General features: G+C 40.2%; 1 protein-coding gene across 4 annotated transcripts in view; it reads right to left on the bottom strand.

Annotated features, from left to right (window-relative positions):
* The window catches only part of PDE5A (phosphodiesterase 5A), a 78,840-nt gene that overhangs the window by 7,962 nt on the left and 50,874 nt on the right, over positions 1-20,004 (bottom strand). For 3 of the 4 annotated variants that reach the window (XM_048509488.1, XM_048509490.1, XM_048509491.1), the window contains exons 11-17: positions 18,040-18,099; positions 11,807-11,953; positions 10,612-10,737; positions 8,631-8,725; positions 2,438-2,525; positions 759-859; positions 571-648 (exon numbers count right to left, since the gene is read on the bottom strand). In XM_048509488.1, the coding sequence (XP_048365445.1) occupies positions 571-648; positions 759-859; positions 2,438-2,525; positions 8,631-8,725; positions 10,612-10,737; positions 11,807-11,953; positions 18,040-18,099 (695 nt within the window). The remainder of the gene's footprint in view (positions 1-570; positions 649-758; positions 860-2,437; positions 2,526-8,630; positions 8,726-10,611; positions 10,738-11,806; positions 11,954-18,039; positions 18,100-20,004) is intronic. The other variant, XM_048509489.1, reaches the window with a different exon arrangement.

Raw genomic sequence — 20,004 nt, 5'->3', positions numbered from 1 at the left:
AAAGAATTGAAATATTTGAAAACTGATATGAGCTAAACCAAGTAGCAGAGACCTCTCATGATCAGTTCTATACCAAGGTCTGCTAAGCTCACTAGTACCTATCTATAAGTTGTCGTACTAATTGCCCCTTGCTTTTAGATGAAATGCCATCAAAGCAGTGTTGCAATACACAGGTGACAAACCCATTCTTGTTTCTTCACCAATAACTCCTTGCAAAAACAGAACTATTGTCCCTAAGTCACAGCCTAACCTCTTAGACACAAAATAAATGGCCTCTTGGATACTGAAAGCACAGCAATTTCAACAGTTCAGTGCTTCAGGACAATGCACATACAGCACAGGAACAATATGGCATTCAGTCAATCTTTCTACACCCTGTTTGCATAACTGCATGGTTGGCTGGTCTCTAACGTTCATCACAGAAGTTCTCTCTGTTCTCTTGTAGCCCAACCCAACCACTCAATCAAACCAAAATCTTTGGAATGCTGGCCTAGGCTAACTCTACAAAATATAAACTGAGCTGACAAAATCACCAGATAGCGTACCATAAAGGAATGCCTTTTTACTTACAAAAACAGCTCCTTTTGATAGGGGTCTTCCAAGCTAAACTGCTTCTTTCTCAGAAGGTCAAAGAATTCCGCTCTCCTCCTTAAAACAAAGGGGGGAGAAAAAGACACAAGTTCCACAGCTGAATTGTGACTTGTCCAAAAACAGCAGCTGCTGGCAATAATGCTGGCAATAACGTAGCTGCAACTTACTTGATGTACAGCGCCAGATCAGTGGCAAGAATAGCGTGTTTTATCATTTTCAGAGTAGCTTTGTATTCTTCAATAGAAAGGCCGCTGAGAATCTGGTTTCCCTTTACAGATACACAAAAGTTTGTGATTACATGTTAAATATTTCACTAATTTGGCAGCTTCTTCTTAGATTCAACACAGTTCCATATTTTCTTGTTGCTTGTAAGAACATGGGTCAAGACATATACTACACAGAAGGCAAAAATCCCGAGTTTCTAGGCAAGCAGAGCAGGAAAAAAATTCTTCCCACTCCAGGTATAGGCTTCTGAGCAGCCTCACTGACACCTGCTTTTTTCCCCATTGTTTTGAAAAGAACAAGTGTGTGAAATTTATGGTGAGAAGCCTACTAGGCCTATGATGTAACATTTTTTAAAAAAACCAGGCAGTTTAACTACTTAAGACCATGTAAAAGTATGCTACAAGCCACTCGATATCCAGGGATACTTCACTGGACATTCTGGTCTCATTGCACAAAAGCATGATGGGATTGTCTTTTCCAGTTGTCAATGACTGCTATAGCACTATAACATGAGAAGACAATATTCAATTATATGAGGATGAAGCCCAGAGATCTATTTGGACTCATGTTTCATTGCACGAGTGGGACAATCTGTGATCACCGTTCAATTTTACCACATTTTGATGTGATTGCATGTAACTCATATGCGAGCTTGCACCAGCCTAACTGCACTGCCTGAATTAGTGATTGGTGACACACCCTTCTCACTTTGCTGCACCAGTGCAGTGCTGCAATTCATTATATCACATGGGCACAAGAAATGTTACACTTACTCTTACCCACTTCGACTAAGCCCAAATCATAATGGGGTCACGTATACTTCATTGCAGATTTACTATCACCGCCTCTAGCAATATCATATATTCCTCCACCACAGAACTCAATATGCCAGACCTTCTTTGTTGCAGAATGTTCCACCAGGATCCTAGTGCCTACCTAGCCTTCATTCCGTTTGAAAATTTGATGATAGTCATTCAATGAAATATAAATCCTCTTGTATCAAAGTACCATGTTTAATAATACATGAAATAATGGTTTTGACAAGGGCAGCAGGTAAAAATGAGTGATAATTATCATATTCATTTGGGACTATATTCTAATGCAGAAGCATATAATTTTCTCAACTGCTGCACCTCAACTGACCATTCTAACATCTTTATCTGAGACAGAGTACAGTGATTTATTTGTGAAGATATTATTGTTTGGGTAACACTTGGATCCTGCTCTAACTGGATACCTTAGGGGATCTTTCAGTTTGCACTGCATGTTGCAAGACCATATGAGGAAGTAATTTGCCTTGCGGCAAGTACATTCTTCTGTAATGACTTGATCCTGAAATACTAACAGTACTGCTGGCTCCAGAGAAAGATAAAGACCAGAAGTCTTAAGTGGAAAAGATCCCTATGCTCTTTGGTCCAAGAAAGTGGGCATTCGTATGGTCCCCTGAGCTTATCAGGCAGCATTTGGAAAAAGTTGGTAAAATGGCTGCCTTTGCCTTCTTTTCCCAAAAAGGAATAAAAAATATTGAAGCATGAATAATCCTGGGAATCCATCCAAGCCTAAAAATAAAAGGGAATCAGTCAAGGATTTGCTGTAGTGCACAATACAAAGAGACATTTACCGGGGTGTTGAGAATCATCAGGCACTGATCAAAATGGTGATGTTCCATGATTGAATGACAGTACAGCTGGGCAAGGGGATGTTCACTTCTGAAAAGAAACATCAGAAAGAATACTTCACATGCAACAGTTGCCTAGTTCCTGGAGATGAACAGTTTCTGAGAGTAGGTGTGTTGGTGCACAGTAAAAGAGCTGCATTCAAGTTCAATATCACTTATAAACAACAAGATTTTCAGGGTATGAACTTTTAAGAGTCAAAGGGAGCTTTTGGTAAAAGGAGCTTTGACTCTTAGAAGCACATATCCTAAAACCCTGTTGGTTTCTAAGATGCTACTGGAATCTAGTTCTTGCAGACATACAGCATTTTGGGGGGGGGAGGGGGAGGGAGGAAGGAGGCGAAAAGAAAACTTCTGTACTTTTCTTTTGCTGCTGCTCTGATTGAACTGTTTTTAAAAACAAAATACAGAGGCAAAGGGAAATGAGTGTATATTCTGAACAACAATCTCTTATACTACTCTTATACTACTGTCATGTCTTTAAAAATCTGTTATCTCTCTTCCACCTACATAACCAAATCCTAATGCTAAAGAAATTTACAATTGCAGGTTGAATAAAAATGTACTTATTTATTTGACAGTGTATGATCAACATTTCCCGTGCTCAATATGGCCAAAATTGGGTTCATATAAGAAAAAAAGAATGATACAATTAAACCTCACAAACAAACACCAAAATGTAAGCTCAGCAATAAACTTTCTAAAACCAAATTACTATTAAATTTCAGTAAGGAACTACAAGAAAAGATTTCCAAAGAATGTTTATTTCATAGCTGATTCCTTGTCTTACAATGCACTTATCTGCAAAATGGAATGTCCACCAAGGAGAGTTCTGCACCAAAAAACAAAAAATCTTTCAAATTCTGCAGCCAGAAACCCAAGTGGAACTGTTTACCAGCTCAGAAGCACACAAACTGCCAAACACCCCATATCTAACCTTGTGCTTTCATCTATCCAATCCTATCACCTTAGAAAGGCCTGTCTCACACTTTACAGTTTCGGGAAGGGAGGGCTGCAATGGTTGGCGGCTCAGCAGAGTTGAAAGCTGACATGACATCAGGTGGGAAGATCAGGGGGGCAGGTGGTGGGGCAGGGAGATCAGGTGGCTGGGCAGGAAAAATAAACTGGCTCTGCTCCCATGGTTTTTGCATGGTAGCAGGTTCAACATGGGATTTTTGAAAAGATTCGCCAAATTGGCGATTTTTGAAAATCCCGGGATGAGGGAAATATCACACTGGCGTAATGCCCATTGGGCAAGGTGGGCAGCTGCCCAGGGCATCACCTTGTGGGGGGGCATCAAAATGCTGGGTTCGTTTTGGGGTATTTTTAGTGGTTTTCCATTTTTGGCCTGCAGGGGGCGCAGGTTTTAGGCTAGTGGCACCAGAATTTCAGTGTATCATCAGGAGACTGTCCTTATGATACCCCCCAAGTTTGGTGAGGTTTGGTTCAGGGAGTCCAAAGTTATGGAGTCACAAAGGGGGTGCCCCTATCCCCGATTGTTTCCAATGGGAGCTAATAGGAGATGGGGGCTACAGTTTTGAGGGTCCATAACTTTGGCCCCCCTGAACCAAACTGCACCAAACCTGGGATGTATCATTAGGGCAGTCTCCTTATGAGACCCTGAAAGTTATAAGACTGTGCCTTCAGAAATGCACGTTTCTCCCCCATTTCGTAACTCCTCATTGACAGCAATGCAGAAAACTCAATGCAGAACAAAGATTCTTGGGCAAATTTCTGGGATGTTCTTGCAGGGGAGGGCATTCTTGGAAGTATCAGCACCAAAATTTCTGTAAGTATCATCTGGAGATGATGGCACCCCTCAAGGTATGGTGCAGGGAAGCTGAGCCTGGGGTCTGAAGCCATGGACCCTCAAAAGGCAGCCTCCCATCTCTCTAGGCAAAGAATTGGGGATGGGGTGACTCCCTTTGAGGGTCCAGCAGTATAACTTTGGACCCCCTGAACCAAAACTGCACTAGAAATTGGGGGTACCATAAGGACAGTTTTCAGATGATAATTTGAAATTGTGGTGCTGGATAATATCAAAAAATGCGCCCCCGTGTGAACATCCCAGAAATTTGCCCAAGAATCTTTGTTCTGCATTGAGTTTTCTGTATTGCTGTTCATAGGGATTGCAGGCTGCGGGGGGGGGGGGGGGCCATTTCTGAAGGCACAGTCTCAAAACTTTCAGGGTCTCATCAGGAGACTGCCCTAATGATAACCCCCAGGTTTGGTGCAGTTTGGTGCAGCGGGGCCAAAGTTATGGATCCTCAAAACTGTAGCCCCCATCTCCTATTAGCTCCCATTGGAAACAATGGGGGATGGGGCACCCCATTTGGGAGTCCATAACTTTGAACTCCTTGAGCCAAACCCCACCAAACCTGGGGAGTAGCATAAGGACAGTCTCCTGATGATATATTGAAATTTTGGTGCTGATATGTCTAAAAATGCACCCCCTGTAGGCACCAATGTCCTGGTGCAAAAAAAATTGGTCGTGGTGGAGTGGCCGCCCATGGGGGCGGGGGGGGCATCCAACTCAGGTTTTGACCAGGGCTACAGTTTGCCCAGGGCTGCCTCGTTTAGCCCCTGAAATATCATGGGGCAAACCCACTTTAGGACCAGGAACTGTGCAAACCTCTTGGCCAAATCGGGTATTTCCCTTTCAGAAATGATCAAAGAGAACCAAAATAACCTCAATAGGATTCCAGAAGAAGGATCAGGGGCAGTCAAAAAAAAATTTGGGATTTGTAATGCTGGAATCCTCACAAAAATTGAGCTTTTCTATGTACAAGTCTGTCTTTTCTTGAATTAATGCACATCTGTCTAATTGTTTGCAATTTAACATGAGAAGTATTTTGTATTTGTATTTAGCAGCATTCATAGTTATAAAGGCAACTTCCTGACAGTAAGGGTTGTTCGACAGTGGAATGCATTACCTCTGAGTGTGGTGGAGTCTCTTTCTCTGGAGGTTTTTAAAGAGAGGCTGGATGGCCATCCAACAGGAGTGCTTTGATTGTGTGTTCCTGCATTGCAGAGGGTTGGGGTCTCTTCCAACTCTATGGTTCTATGATTCTATTAAGAGGACACTATTGGCAAATACTCAGAACTCACTAGACTGATGAGGGTTGATGGTAGTTTGTAATTTTCTTAGTGTTAAAACTGAATTCAGGAGATCATAAAAACCACATGTTCAGTTAACACCAGCAGAAAGTCATGCTGGATGAAACCACGAAGATATTTTATGTAAAAGGTAAAAGGTTATTTTCCCCTCCCAAACAAAAAGGTAAGGCTTATGGAGGGGGGGAAGTGGGTGGTGGAGAGTGAAGTACCCATGTGTGTTTATGTGCAAGCATGTTTCTTGCAGGCATCCGTTCAGGCATTTACAAGTGCCAGCCAGCCAGCCAGCCATTTTTTGAATATGCACCCTCAGTCTTGACAAGAAGGAAAAGCCAGAATCAATAATTAACAAGTAAAAATATCTGGTAAGGCTACTAGCACAAATGTGAGCAGTTGTAATTCAGCACAGGGTGTTCAGTCGTCAACAACTGGGCTTTAACTGGGCTTTAACCTCTCTGCCTTGCTTTGGGAGGAAAATATGTCCTGTGTTCCTGTTCCAAAACAGTCCAGCAAAGGACTCTATTTCTTTCAACAGTGACAAGTAAGCTAAAGCCACTTTTCTACACTTAATGTACAACACATAGTTAACGTGGGCAATTTATTGTCAAAAAAATGTGACGGTGGCTGCTACTATTTTTAAATTTGAACAGACATCTCATTATTATTTGTTATACCAATTGAACCTCCATGTTCAGGGCCTATTTATCAAAGACAATTAGATGCTGAGAACAAATGAGCAGGACAATATCATGCTATGCTTGTGAGATTCCCAGGGGCTGATGCTTGTTGTATCCAGAGTGCTGGAACAGATGGACTTGCGATCCAGTGCAGCAGCACAATTCTAATCTTTTTAATGTTTTATTTACATACTTTTGATGGGTGGGAAGAGAAGCAGCTTTGTGCCTACAAAGGTTCTAAAAAACCATTCCATGTAATGCAGTTTTTTCTGACTGTGCTTAAAGTTCATTAATTCTTTGTAAATCTCAAGGATTAAAAAAAAAAACTTGAGCCAAGTGCTGTAAACTTCTCTGCTCCCACAGCCCCCCAAAACAAACCTCTGACTAATCTTCATTTTAATTCACTCTTCACCAGCCTGCAGATATTAAAACAAAAATAATGGAACCGTTTTTAGTTTACAGCCAAAATGTTATAAAAAAGTAATAGTCTCTAATTTGCGGTATGCATAAATGCTGACTTTCACTGTCAACATTTTCCCAGGACATTTTTGGAAGGGTGATGATGCATCCCCAGATGTTTTCCTAGAAATAATTTATTCTTAAATAAATAGAGTAAAAAATAGCTAACTGATTCCAGCTACAACAAATCTGCAGGTTGCTGGATTCCAATGAAAAAGAATGAGGAAAGAGAGTGCATAGCTTCCCAAAAAGTTCCAAAAAAGGTTCTCCTGCTATAAATTGCGATCTTAATGTGAAACTGAGGAGCAGAGAGCATGTTTACAAGATTCCTTCATCATTCTCAATTATCTGAGAAGTTTCCTGTCATCCCATGTGATGTCCTATGTCCGTGTTGTCTCTCAATTTATTAGACTTGGGGTTTTTTCTGTGTTAATTGAACCAATTGGCCATGCTAGCAGGGGCTGATGGAAATTGTAGTCCATAACATCTGGAGTGCCAAAGGTTCGCCAACACTGTCCTATGTGATGTCTTGTATTCTATGAAACCCTTTTTGGCACTGGTTCTAACAGTAGGAAAAGATTTTATAGGATTTTTTCATGGATGAGATGTACTACATGGATCACCAAACCTCTAAGGAGATCCCACTGAGTAATTCAACAGTCCAACACAACACTCCTCCTTTAATGTATTGCTGATAAATACATGTTCAGATACTCCCCCAAGGAGAAAATCCCACAAAATTCTTAGGTAGCTTAGTCTCAATAGGGTCAACTTATAAGCAACTACAATTCCTCTTAGAGTTCGCCCAGACAAATGTCACAGACACGTGGGTGTCCCTGCTGTAGTCTCTATACTTGTTTTTATATTGACCTTCCATTTTTATATTGACCTTCCATTTTTATATTGACCTTCCATTTTTACACTGACCTTCCATTTTTATATTGACCTTCCATTCTTGTCGCATTTTAGCTAGACAAGTAAGTTAGGCTGAAAATAAACTGCTTCCTTTCACCCTGCAAGCTCCGAGACTAGATAGGAGAATTGACCAGGGTCTCCGAGATTCTAGCTTTACAACTCCACATTGTCTCTCAATTTATTAGACTTGGGGGTTTTTCTGTGTTAATTGAATTAATCGGTGTTAATTGAATTAACTTTTATAAATCATTCATAAATAATAATGAGATGTGGATTTTGAGGGAGTTGAGCAGAGATTTAGAAGAAGAAGAAGAAGAAGAAGAAGAGTGTGTGGGAGTGTACAGGCTAATCTGAATTCCCCAGATAAGCCTCCACAGCTCAGGCGGCAGAGCTGGGAATCAAACCCGGTTCCTCCAGATTAGATACACGAGCTCTTAACCTCCTATGCCACTGCTGCTCTAGCCTAAATATTCCAACTCTCCCCAAAGAAATAAGCTGCAGTGAATAAACTTTTACCAACAATACAGGCAGTTGAAACCCCCCTTCTGAGGTATATAAAAGTCTTCCATGCTTCTTTGATAAACAACTGGATAATCTTGCACTTCTTACCGGAACCCCATTTACTTTGATTAACTTTTCCTTTTCTTATCCCACTTTAAACATAACTGCATCTGTATCTGTCCCATGCACACAGTGGTAGGATTCAAATGATTTAACAACTGATTCCAGTGGTGGGATTCAAATAATTTAAACTGGTTGTTTACAAGCACCATTTTAACAACCGGTTCTGCCAAAGTGGTGCGAACCTGCTGCATCCCACCACTGCATGTGCATATATGGTTTATGGTTTAATAGATTTGTATACCGCCCTCCCCTGAAGGGCTCATATATATATTCTTAGCACATTAATAATTAGAGAACAGAAGTCATCCTTAAATCCCTATCAGCTCTCTTTATTGGTCCCATTCACTTACCTCTGTATGTAAGCATTGTTCACCCCTCTGTGATCTAAATCATGGCTCAGCGCTGCAATCAGCAAAGCAAGGACTTCGACATCAGTAAGTTTGTTCTGAATGTGACATGAAATGCAGGGGGGGGGGGAGATTATTATACTTATCCTATGCATGTGACTCTACACCCTGACATGTGACATGGCAATGCAACCAAATAAGTATCATAATTTGATGTTGTGTCTTACATTAAGGTTTTTTTTTTAAAAAAAATCCTGAATACTGAGCCATCAAGCTACAAAGTACAACAGCAATCAAGCATAATTCAAATTAAGGTAGGCCTGTTCACTTTCTGTTTCCCAGTTTTCAGACATCTAAAATAGTCTGGTTTCATGAGACATCAAGGTTTAATTTAATAAAATACCAGTACTTTTGCCTCAGTTATAAAAAGGAAGACAGCATCTAAAAAAGGAGTTTCAACACATCATAGCTAGCAACTTTAGCTTTGTTTTTTGCCTTTTTATGCCCTGCCTGTTTTTCAGGCATTTGTCATGATTCTGTCTACTCAAACACTAGTGCTGTCTCTTCCTTGTCCAAAAACATAAGCATTGACTTTCTGGATCATACTCATGGTCCTCCATCTCCTGTATCTTGCTTCAATAGTGGTCAGTCAGATGCCACTTAGAATCTTACAAGTCAAGCATAAAGACAATAGCTCTTGTCAACTTGTTCTTCCCTAATAAGTGGTATTCAGAATTATACTATCTCTGAATCTGGACATCCTATTTAGCTCTTATGGCTAATGCCTAGGGATGTACTTGGGTTTCATGAATTTGTTTAACCTTCATAAAAGCCACATAATTCAAGGCTATGGCCACATCTTCTGACAGTCATTTTCATGAGGTAATTATTCACTGTGATCATTCACTTCCTTTTGTCTAACCTGAATTTGATTGGGAGACCTTTTCTTCTAACGAAAATTGCCCTCATATCAAAAAAAGATAGGAACGAGCTCCAGAAAAAAGCAACTAGGGCTATATGCTGCAGGGCAGAATCTTTTACAAGAACCTTTGGAGAATCCCAATGGTTTGTTTCACTTCTGAGGAGCATGAGCCTCTTATGGATCTCATTTATTAGGTTTCTGTTTTACAATTTCATATGATTTTCAATCTGTTACCTGTGAGAAAGGCAGATTTATAAATATTTTAAATAAACATACACTATTCCAAAAGCTACACTATAGTTTTGTGCAAAGGCATTAAGACAAGATTAATCCTTTTGCTTTCAATCCCTTTCTTAATAAATCATAAATGTACCCTTCCCATTGCTGCTGAACACTGTTCTTCACTGAAGAACAACATGAGTTCAGATACTATTTGAGTATATTTGCCATTTCTGTTGCCCATTCACCCTGTTTGGAGAGAACCCATATAATTCAGTAAAAACTGCAATTACCCTTGACTCAAATTCAGCTTGGTGTAAAGATAGAGACCAGACTAGGATTTCCCAAGTTTGAATCCCTGCTCTGCATTGGAAGCTTTCTGGGTGATCTTTGGCCACTCATACATTCTCACTGGGGTGTTATGAAGATAAAATGGAAGAGAGGAGAATTATGTAAGCCACTACGAGTCTCCACTGGAAGGGCAAAAAATGTTAAACCTCTAAACAAATCCTGGAGGGATGCTAATCTTTACTTTGTTTTGAAAATTGTTTAATTGCTTCCTATTCTTTAGCTAGATCTGCAAGACTCTCTGATCCCTTGATTGCCTCTGTTAAAGGACAGTGGTGGACATTTTTGGAAGTACATATTTATTGTATCAATTATACAAAATTTTAACTACACATTGTCTCTGAGTAACACATTACACAATCCATGAAATTGTGCTCCTAAGGATCAAGTTCAGGGAGCCAGCCCTTGATTAGAGTTTCATATGGTGTGTCTTGTGTCACATTGGATGTCTACTGTTAAAGAGCTCTTAATGTAAATAATCAAATCCAAGCATACCTGAATTTTTCCTGACTTTAAAGCAGCAAACATGCACTGGGCTGTGTTAAAGGCATGTCTCCAATTGTGATAGGAAACATTTTTCCGATAATTTTTCCTCACACTTAAAATCCATCTGCAAAGGACCTTAAGAGAACACCACTGTTCAGTAAAAAGTATATTATATTTTATTTCCACAGACAGAAACACAAAATGCTATTTTTAGTGTCCTATTACAGACATATTTCCCATGTGGTTTTCTTCACAGGTTCACAAAGCATAGTTGGAAACATATAAGTTTACTCAAAAAGAACCATATTAAGAAAAATATGCTATGTGTGGTATCTCAGTAACTCTATTTCTTGATTTGAAATGCAACATTAACAGCAAGCTGCAAAATGAAACCAAGATTTTTTTCCATATCTGTTATTATCTGAAGGAGTAATGGTGAGGATGGGAGCAGGACTGGACCCAATATAGAGTCATAGTCTACAAATGGTTCATGTGTTTTTATATCAGCATCAAAAATATTCCTAAGCAGCATCCATATAACAATCTGCTTTTGCCAATTCAGGAAAGAGTTCATGTAGTTTATTTTATAAATCTTGGAAATGAGATGTTGGGCTTTTTTGCACCAGGTTTTTGGTGAAGCTTAGCATCTTGTGTGTACAGGAAAAGACAAACCAACGCGATTAAGAAACCAAACTTCTCGAAAATCAAGCGTGGAAAAGCTTGGGTTTTTTATTACAGTGTAGCAAATATTCTGAATCTCCCTCATTTATACATGGAATCTGGTAAAATATGGCAGATATGTGACTTCCATCATCCATCAATAGCAAGGAATTTACAACAGCTAGATAAGAGCAATTAAAAGCTCTAAACTTTCCAATGAATTTCAGCTACAGTTCTGATGAAATCCCTTTTAAGAACTACAACTACAGCTATGTGCAATATTTTTCTTCACTAATTGTTGATGTCATGAATGCAATTCCAAGATGGATACCAAACGTGTACCGTTTCATTATTGGGCAGACTAGCCCATCTACCAGCAAGTCAACTAAAACTACTTTGTTTATTATGATGTTTAATTACCCTGGTGGTCTATGGATAGTTAACCATTTATGCCCAGCCTCTTTAAGATACTTAGGATAACTGATGCATATTTTCATAATTAAACTCTCCATGTGAGCCACTTCACATAATTGAGGATTCTTACCTCATGTTTCATTTGGAAATTTTGCACAAGATTAAGATCGATAAACATTCGAATTGTGCAAAGAGAGGTTTCCATATCTGACAGTTCAAAGTCACTAAAGTAGAAGTCTGTGAGTTTAAGAGATTGCGCAGATGGTACAACAGCAGCCTTAAAAAAACCAGAAGAGAACACTAATGCACTTGGAATATCTTCTCTGAAATGTAAATAAAAAACAACATTTATTTTGAACATGATGCAATTCTACAGATGAAATATCTGCTGTGTTTCACCAGAACAATTAGAAAGTGCCCCCAGTTACCAACATAAGCCAAGCAGAGTTTCTTACTATAATCTAGTAATCAGTATTTACATTTCATATTGAAACAGCTGCATTTTCCTAGCATGGCCTCAGTAAGGGAGAAGCTATAGCTCAGTAACAAACCACATGATATATGTTTAAAAGGTTTCAGCTTCGATCCCTGTCACTTTTAGTTAAAAGGTCATAGGAAGCAAGTCTAAAAGCAATTCAGATTGACGCATTGGAGAGGAACTGCTGTCAGAACAGATAACAATGGAAGAGAAAGATAGCCTGAAGTTGAGCAGCATTCTACATGTGTCAAATATGAATATCGCTAACCCTTCCTCTCACTTTTCAGAAACACAATCCTCTTTCATATTCAAACTTATCTTAGTTTTTCACACAAACAGTTCTCATGTTTGTGGCTTTAAATTACAATCAGGCATCTTCTGCAAAAAAAATAGTCACATGAACAAAGAATTGTTGCTACATTGTCTTTATCCAGGCTCACCTAATTGGGATATTTTTTTCTGGGTCGTACATGTCGCATGCCCCAGATAAAAGCAAAATGTGTAATTTTTTTAACATAATGCAATATCTACAAATTGAAATAGAAGCCTTATGCGACCCTATGTAACACATTAGGTGTTATCACACCATAAGCAGGTGACACCTACCCTTCTGGTTCTATACTGCAGCATACAAGAGAAAGCAGGAACAAGGAAAAGGAAAGCAGAAATAAGGAAAACCCCAGGAAAAGAAAAGAACCCTGACTCAACCTACAGTAGGTCAGCTGCCCAATTACAAAGCCCCGCAGGCAGTCCATGTTTGATGTAGGATTGTGCCATCAAACAGTTATCAATTAAGATCTGACCCAAGCCATGTTCTCTCCTTAATAGCATGAATGCCTCAAAGGGGAACATAAAACAAATCCCTACCGTTTATCATATTATTTTGATGCTTTCAGAATTATTCTGACGGATAGGATCTGATACTAGAAATCAGCACGATAGAAGAAAACAACAGTGGAGCTCAGGATTTATCCCTCTGCACTTGAAGTTCTGAATTTTGTATTGTCACCACCACCACCCTCTGTTTCTCTACCCCAGAACATTACACAGTGTTGTCATTTGGTCTCCAGTAATTGTCCTGGAGTAAGAGACAAATTTTCATAGGTGCTGGTCCCTCTTTAATTTGTCATTTGGAAGGGTTATTGATTGCATCAGGTTTACATGTCCCAAGAAATTCATCTTATTGGGGGATTTGAGTCTATATTTATAAATGTGTTTCCCACTGTAAGTAGTAGATATGACAACCAGGTTTTCAGCTGAGAGTCAGGCCAGAGCCAGTGACGGGTGTTGGGCTGCAGTGTCCTGAATATGTCCTTACCGTTACCAGCAGGATAAAAAACAATACCCCAAGATGCATATTTGCATAATTGATGCCATCTGCAGAACTGAAAATGGCTGTAGCAGAGGTATAGCTGGAGAAAATGGAGCCCGGTGCAAAATCTTTGTGCCCCCTCCCCGTGGACGGCCTCCCCACGACCAAAGGCTGCCCTCCCCCACTATGACGAAAGAACAATTTTTGCACCATGTCATCTCAAAGTCACAATTACATTATAGAGCATGCCCCAACTCACAAATCTGAACACATGCCCCAACTCACAAATATGGGCTCCCTAGTTGAAACAACATTGAAAGTGATGCTGTTTGTGGGGGGGGGGGGGGGGAAATCCGCCCTGAAACATCATCACTTTTAATGTTGTTTAGACTAGAGAGCCCAGATTCTTCTTTTAAATCCACCTTAAAGGGAGAATCTGGGCTTTCTAGTTTAAACAACATTGAAAGTGATGCTGTTTCAGGGTAGATCCCCCCCCCCCCCCACAGCATCACTTTCAATGTTGGTTGTTGTGTGTTTTCCAGGCTGCGTGACAGTAGTCTGGTAGATCTTGTTCCTAATGTTTCACCTACATTTGTAGCTGGCATCTTCAGAGGTGTATCACAGAGAGAAGAGAACAGCAGTGGTGTAGGAGGTTAAGAGCTCATGTATCTAATCTGGAGGAACCGGGTTTGATTCCCAGTTCTGCCACCTGAGCTGTGGAGGCTTATCTGGGGAATTCAGATTAGCCTGTGCACTCCCACACATGCCAGCTGGGTGACCTTGGGCTAGTCACAGCTTCTCGGAGTTCTCTCAGCCCCACCCACCTCACAGGGTGTTTGTTGTGAGGGGGGAAGGGCAAGGAGATTGTAAACCCCTTTGAGTCTCCTGCAGGAGAGAAAGGGGGGATATAAATCCAAACTACTCCTCCTCCTCCTCCTCCCCCCCTCCTCTTCTTCTTCTTCTTACCTGTTTCCCTGAAAATAAGAATCCCCTGAAAATAAGACGTAGTAGAGGTTTTGCTGAAGTGCTAAATATAAAGCATCCCCCAAAAGTAAGACATAGCAAAGTTTTTGTTGGAAGCATGCCCGTCAAACAGAACACCAGAGCATGCAGCTGTGAAGTGGAAAAATAAGACATCCCCTAAAAATAAGACATAGCGCATCTTTGGGAGCAAAAATTAATATAAGACACTGTCTTATTTTCAGGGAAACAGGGTATACACTGTGTCCAGACTTCTCTTATTACAGACTTCTCTCTGTGATACACCTCTGAAGATGCCAGCCACAGATGCAGGCGAAACATTAGGAACAAGGTCTACCAGACCACGGCCACACGGCCGGAAAACCCACAACAACCAGTTGAATCCATCTGTGAAAGCCTTCGACAATACTTTCAATGTTTTTTAATCTAGGGAGCCCAAATTTTCCCTTTAAATCCACTCAGAAGGGACCAGAATCTGGGGACAATTTGAGGGTGCCTGTCAGGGGAGCAATGTTTAAGTTAGCAGCACCAAAATTTCAGGCTACTTTCAGGAGACTATTCTGATGATGCCACCCAGGTTTAGTGAAGTTTGGTTCAGGGGGTCCAAAGATATGGACCTGCAAAGGGAAGCCCCATCTACTATTAGCTCCCATTGGAAACAATGGGAGATGGGGCACCCCCTTTGGGGGTCCATAACTTTGGACCCCCTACACCAAACTTCACCAAACCTGGCTGATGTCAGCAGGAGACTATCCTGATGATACCATCCAGGTTTAGCGAAGTTTGGTTTAGGGGGTCCATAGTTATGAACCCTCAAAGGGAAGCCCCATCTACGATTAGCTCCCATTGGAAACAATGGGGAATGGGACACCTGCTTTGGGGGTCCATAACTTTGGACCCCCTGAACTAAACTTCACCAAACCTTGCTGATATCATCAGGAGTGTCATCTGATGATAACCTGAAATTTTGGTGCCGCTAGTCTAAAAACTGCGTCTCTGCCGACCGACAAATTAAAAACTCTAAAATATTTTTTAAAATACATTTTTGATTTTTGGTGCCCCCTGCAGGCATGCGCCTGGTGCAACATGCACCCCCCCCCCCTCCGGTGGCTATGCCACTGGGCTGTAGCAAAGAAAATTTTATTGTAGCTTAGTTTGATCCTAGTTAGGGCACACTCAAAACACATTAACTTAAACTGTGATTATTTCAGAAGGGGGAGTGGGACACTACCCTGTTTATGTGTATGGAGGCCTTCTTATTTTTAAAAATAAAGGCAAATACACTACGCATCTGAAACTCTCTGAAATGAGAGGACTTGCACAAAGTTTTCATGTGCTCAAAAGGTAAATATTTGTTACTAAGTTTAATGAAGTACTGGCATGTCTGTGTGTAGAGGGAGGAAGGGAACAAGTCCTAGAATCTCTTGTTTTAAGTCAAGTGAATGAATTGCCTGATTTTGTAAGTTATGTTATTTGCAAGCAGCTTCCAGGTCTGTCACTACACAGATATACCACATAATTTTACAAAACACTGCAAACAGGGAGACAGCGGTTTTGATACCGACAATGAAATCCACATTCGATAACTTGCAATACTAATTATTAGGACTGTGTTGCCTTACAATAAACAGAGAAGAAAGTTTGATCCCTGTTCCAATCCTTTGAATATGTCTAAACCTGATACTGAATTTGCACTTTTGAATTTATCTGCTGATCCTGCAGTCCTCTCTCAGTTTCTGGAGATACTTTATTCAAAAACAAGAAGTGTGAAAGAAAGTGACTGTAGTATGAAGCAATGAAATGGCCAGCAGATCCAATGTAGAATATGAGTGCATGCAACTCGACACTGCAGTTGATGGGTTCTCATGGGCATTGAATGTGCTGCAAGGTGACAGTAAGATATAATCACTGATCTTTTAGAATATGCTAGGATGTATTTAAAATTCTCAAAAATTTTAAGGCCTTACGCGGCCTGGGGCCTCCGTACCTACGGGACCGTCTTACCCCATATGTCCCAAACCCCATATGTCCCGAACCGGTCTCTGCGTTCGGCAGAGGCCAATTTACTGGTGATCCCTGGCCCCTCCATGATACGGCTGGCCTCCACCCGGGCCAGAGCCTTTACAGCTCTGGCCCCAGCCTGGTGGAACGCTCTTCCTCCAGCTGTCCGGGCCCTGCGGGACCTCGCTGAGTTCCGCAGGGCCTGCAAGACTGAGCTGTTCCACCGGGCCTTTGGGGAGACTAGCCGTTGATAGGGGCCCCTCCCTCCCTCCCTCCCTCCCTTCTTGTTCTTCTTTGACATCATGAAGACCTATAAACCCCCACTCTGGGGCTTCTGTGGGAATGATAGTAGGCGCCATCTGGAACTAAATTATTAATGCTGCATTTTAATCGAGTAAGGTTTATTTTTATCAGAGCCATCCTAATTTATATTTATATTGTATTTTAATTGATTGTGCTCTTTATATTGTTCACCGCCCTGAGCCCTTCGGGGGAGGGCGGTCTATAAACCAAATAAATAAATAAATAAATAAATAAAAATGTGCTCTATAATAGGCTGAACCAGAAGGTGAAAAAAGAGTGTTCATAAATCTTGGCACTCAAACTGTTCCTCAAACAAAATGGCAACATATATTTTGCTACATCATTGTTTTGCTAAAACTGTTGAATAACTTAGCCTTCCTCTGTTTCCAGAACATTTTTGAGATGCTCACTGAAACTGAGAATTCTGGAAACTAAGCTGCTACGAAATGGCAGGAACAATCAAGCTTCACAGATTGGTTCACCGCCATCTTTTGTAACAGCCGTGCCTCCTATTTGCTGTTACTCATCAAAGAATAAGTATCTAATTCTCAATTCAGGTTTAGCGTTACTTCTAAAGAAAGCTGAGATAGGTCCCAAAGATAGTTCCACCATGAACAAGAAGCAGAGTGGGAAGAGGCATGTTTGGCATGTATTTGAAGCTCAGCTATTGGTTTATGCTGTCCATTAGGCTGTATCACATTTAAGAAGAAAAACATCTATTCTATAACTAGCAATAAATCCCATAGTGGGAAAAATATAGTGGGTTCTAAAAAACAATACTGACAAAAGATTCCTTCACATGAAGATGTGACAGCATGTATGAACAGCAATTTTCATAAGTACCCAGAATTTTCAGTAACCAAAAATAAAAATAGTCAAATCAGTAAATACATTTTATTTTCCCCTCTTCCACAACACTGGTGAAAGAGAAGGCAAAATATGCATGTAGATGTAACCCTGCTGTATTCCTTATCAACAAGATGGCAATTTCCACATCAAGTTAAATCTGTTCATAAAAATACGAAAGCTTTTCAGCTTCTGCTTTAAAGAGTAATCTGAAAGCTGAAAAAGAACATAGAGAAATTATGTAACAAAAGTGGTTGCACTTCTCATTCTCCAGGTCATCAGGGTAGAAATTAATCACTGAGAAGAGAACGAATGACCTCCCCCCCCCCCCCCCCCATTTACACACCGTGCCCAATTTCTTGCAGAAATTATGAAAGACCACCATCCTGGAATATTCCCAGACTACAGTAACAAGGGGAAAAGGTAGTTTAAAATGCATTACCGCTGTTACCTGAAGCTCCCTTGTTTCTTCTTCAGCAGCTGAAGCATGGTAAGAAAGAACCTGTAAGGGAACAAGAATATACATTACAGTTCTGAAATTAGAACTCAGAAGCTGAAGTTGTTTGTTTGAATCTTGAGAGCAACTGCTTTCACTGGGATCATCAAAGCTCTGCGAAATCTAATTTACACTCAAATATACCTGGCAGATCATGACCCTACAATCCTGGAGGTGCTTTGGCAGAGATACGTCAAGCAGAAAGCCAGAAGTGAATGGCAGGCATGAATTCATTGAACCAAATCAATGGGCTAAAACTGGAGCAGAGATAATGCTGACTCTCTTTAGACCATGAATACAGAGTCTCTTCTCTTCTGCAACATGGATTCCCTCCCCATTCTCTTGCTTGCCCCAACTGTGCAGATATAATTCTAAACCACAGGAAACACGGAAAGGGAAGAAGGATTTGGGGAGTGGAAATGACTATATTCCTAAGGATGGCTCCCAATTTAAAAATATGGCATTCAAAGAACTAATGGAACATTTCTACTGGACATCAGCTTTAGATGCTGCATTAGTGATCATTTGAAAATATATGTTGTTCTTGTATAATTGGTATCTTCAAACAGTAAAGTATCCAAATTAGTCCTAAATTTCTTGCCTATCAGTCCAAAATATCTACACATTCCTATTAATTTCAACAAGAATGATAGTATCCATAGTTTCTTGGCATATTGGTGCCAGGCTTTCCCTGTATATAGGACTAGCAAGGACAGCGAGCTGTTTGGGAGGAGGAAATAACATAATTTTCTTAAATGAGCAAAGAATCTTGATGAAAAAAATGGGAAAGCACCCATGTCCCTATTTGAAAGATAAATGGCTTACAACACAGCTATAATTATAACCTTGACAAGGTTGTCATAATAAATTAACTTTCTCCAAAGGTTTGTAACACAGGCATAAAAGAAATTCTGTCCTGAAAAGGTTTTGGCAGATGTTTTGACAGTTTAAGAGAAATCAATTTTCATTTAAGCAACATATACAAAGTTATTATTTAAAATCTAAGCAAAGAATGACCTTTCTGTTTCAGTTAGGTTCATATTTAACTCAATGTCATCAAGATTTCAACTAGCATGGCAGGCAGATTTTCTTTTACGACTGTAACAGTGCATTCCTCAAAAGATCTCAAAATCCTACTGAAGTCTATTCAGTTGGGCTTAGTTCCAGGAAAACATCACTAGGATTGCACTATAAACAGCCCGGGATGGGAAGTTTTATAATATGCCTGCATTCCGGAGGCTTATGTGCCCATTCTTAGAAGTGACAAAGATGATGCTGGTACAGACTATCTTTTCTGTGCTGGCACTCAGAACTTCCTTCCCAATTGTATCCACCTGATCCATATATTCTGGTTTTGCAGTCACTCAAAATTCTTATTCATTTAGGCATTTAGTTTCTGAGGTTGATAAACACTACAAATTGCACTTGCTTTTCTCTTATGATTTTAAACTGTTTGTTGAAGTTAGTAGTTTGTAATTGATGAATTGCCATGGCTATAAGCTTTGATAGAAAAAAGGCAGGCAATATTTGTTTAAAAACAACTAAAATTACAATCAGCCTATAGTAAAAAAAAGCCTGAGGGACTTGTTATTTCCTTGGGTTATGGCACCTTAGTCAGTAACTTAAAATGCACACCATCAACCAAACTGATTTTCATAAAACACCGTAATTACCATGCGCTAATACATAAGGAGCACTAACGAGAACTTTCCCTTCAGAACTAAACTGACAGCACGACTGGTCATTTTAGAAATGCCATACACATTGTTTACCCACTGGATGCAAATGGATCCAAAGTCCACAACATCTGACTTCCTAGGTTACTTTGGAAGATAACTGTAAACTTGGATCTGCTGCCGGAATCTCCTTTCATACCACAGTCATTGAAACTTAACACCAATTCAAAAGACC

The sequence above is a fragment of the Sphaerodactylus townsendi genome, linkage group LG10 (assembly GCF_021028975.2).
Source record: "Sphaerodactylus townsendi isolate TG3544 linkage group LG10, MPM_Stown_v2.3, whole genome shotgun sequence".
NCBI lineage: Eukaryota > Metazoa > Chordata > Lepidosauria > Squamata > Sphaerodactylidae > Sphaerodactylus > Sphaerodactylus townsendi.
Note: the sequence above shows the minus strand (reverse complement) of the source record. Positions and strands in the feature narration are given on the sequence as shown.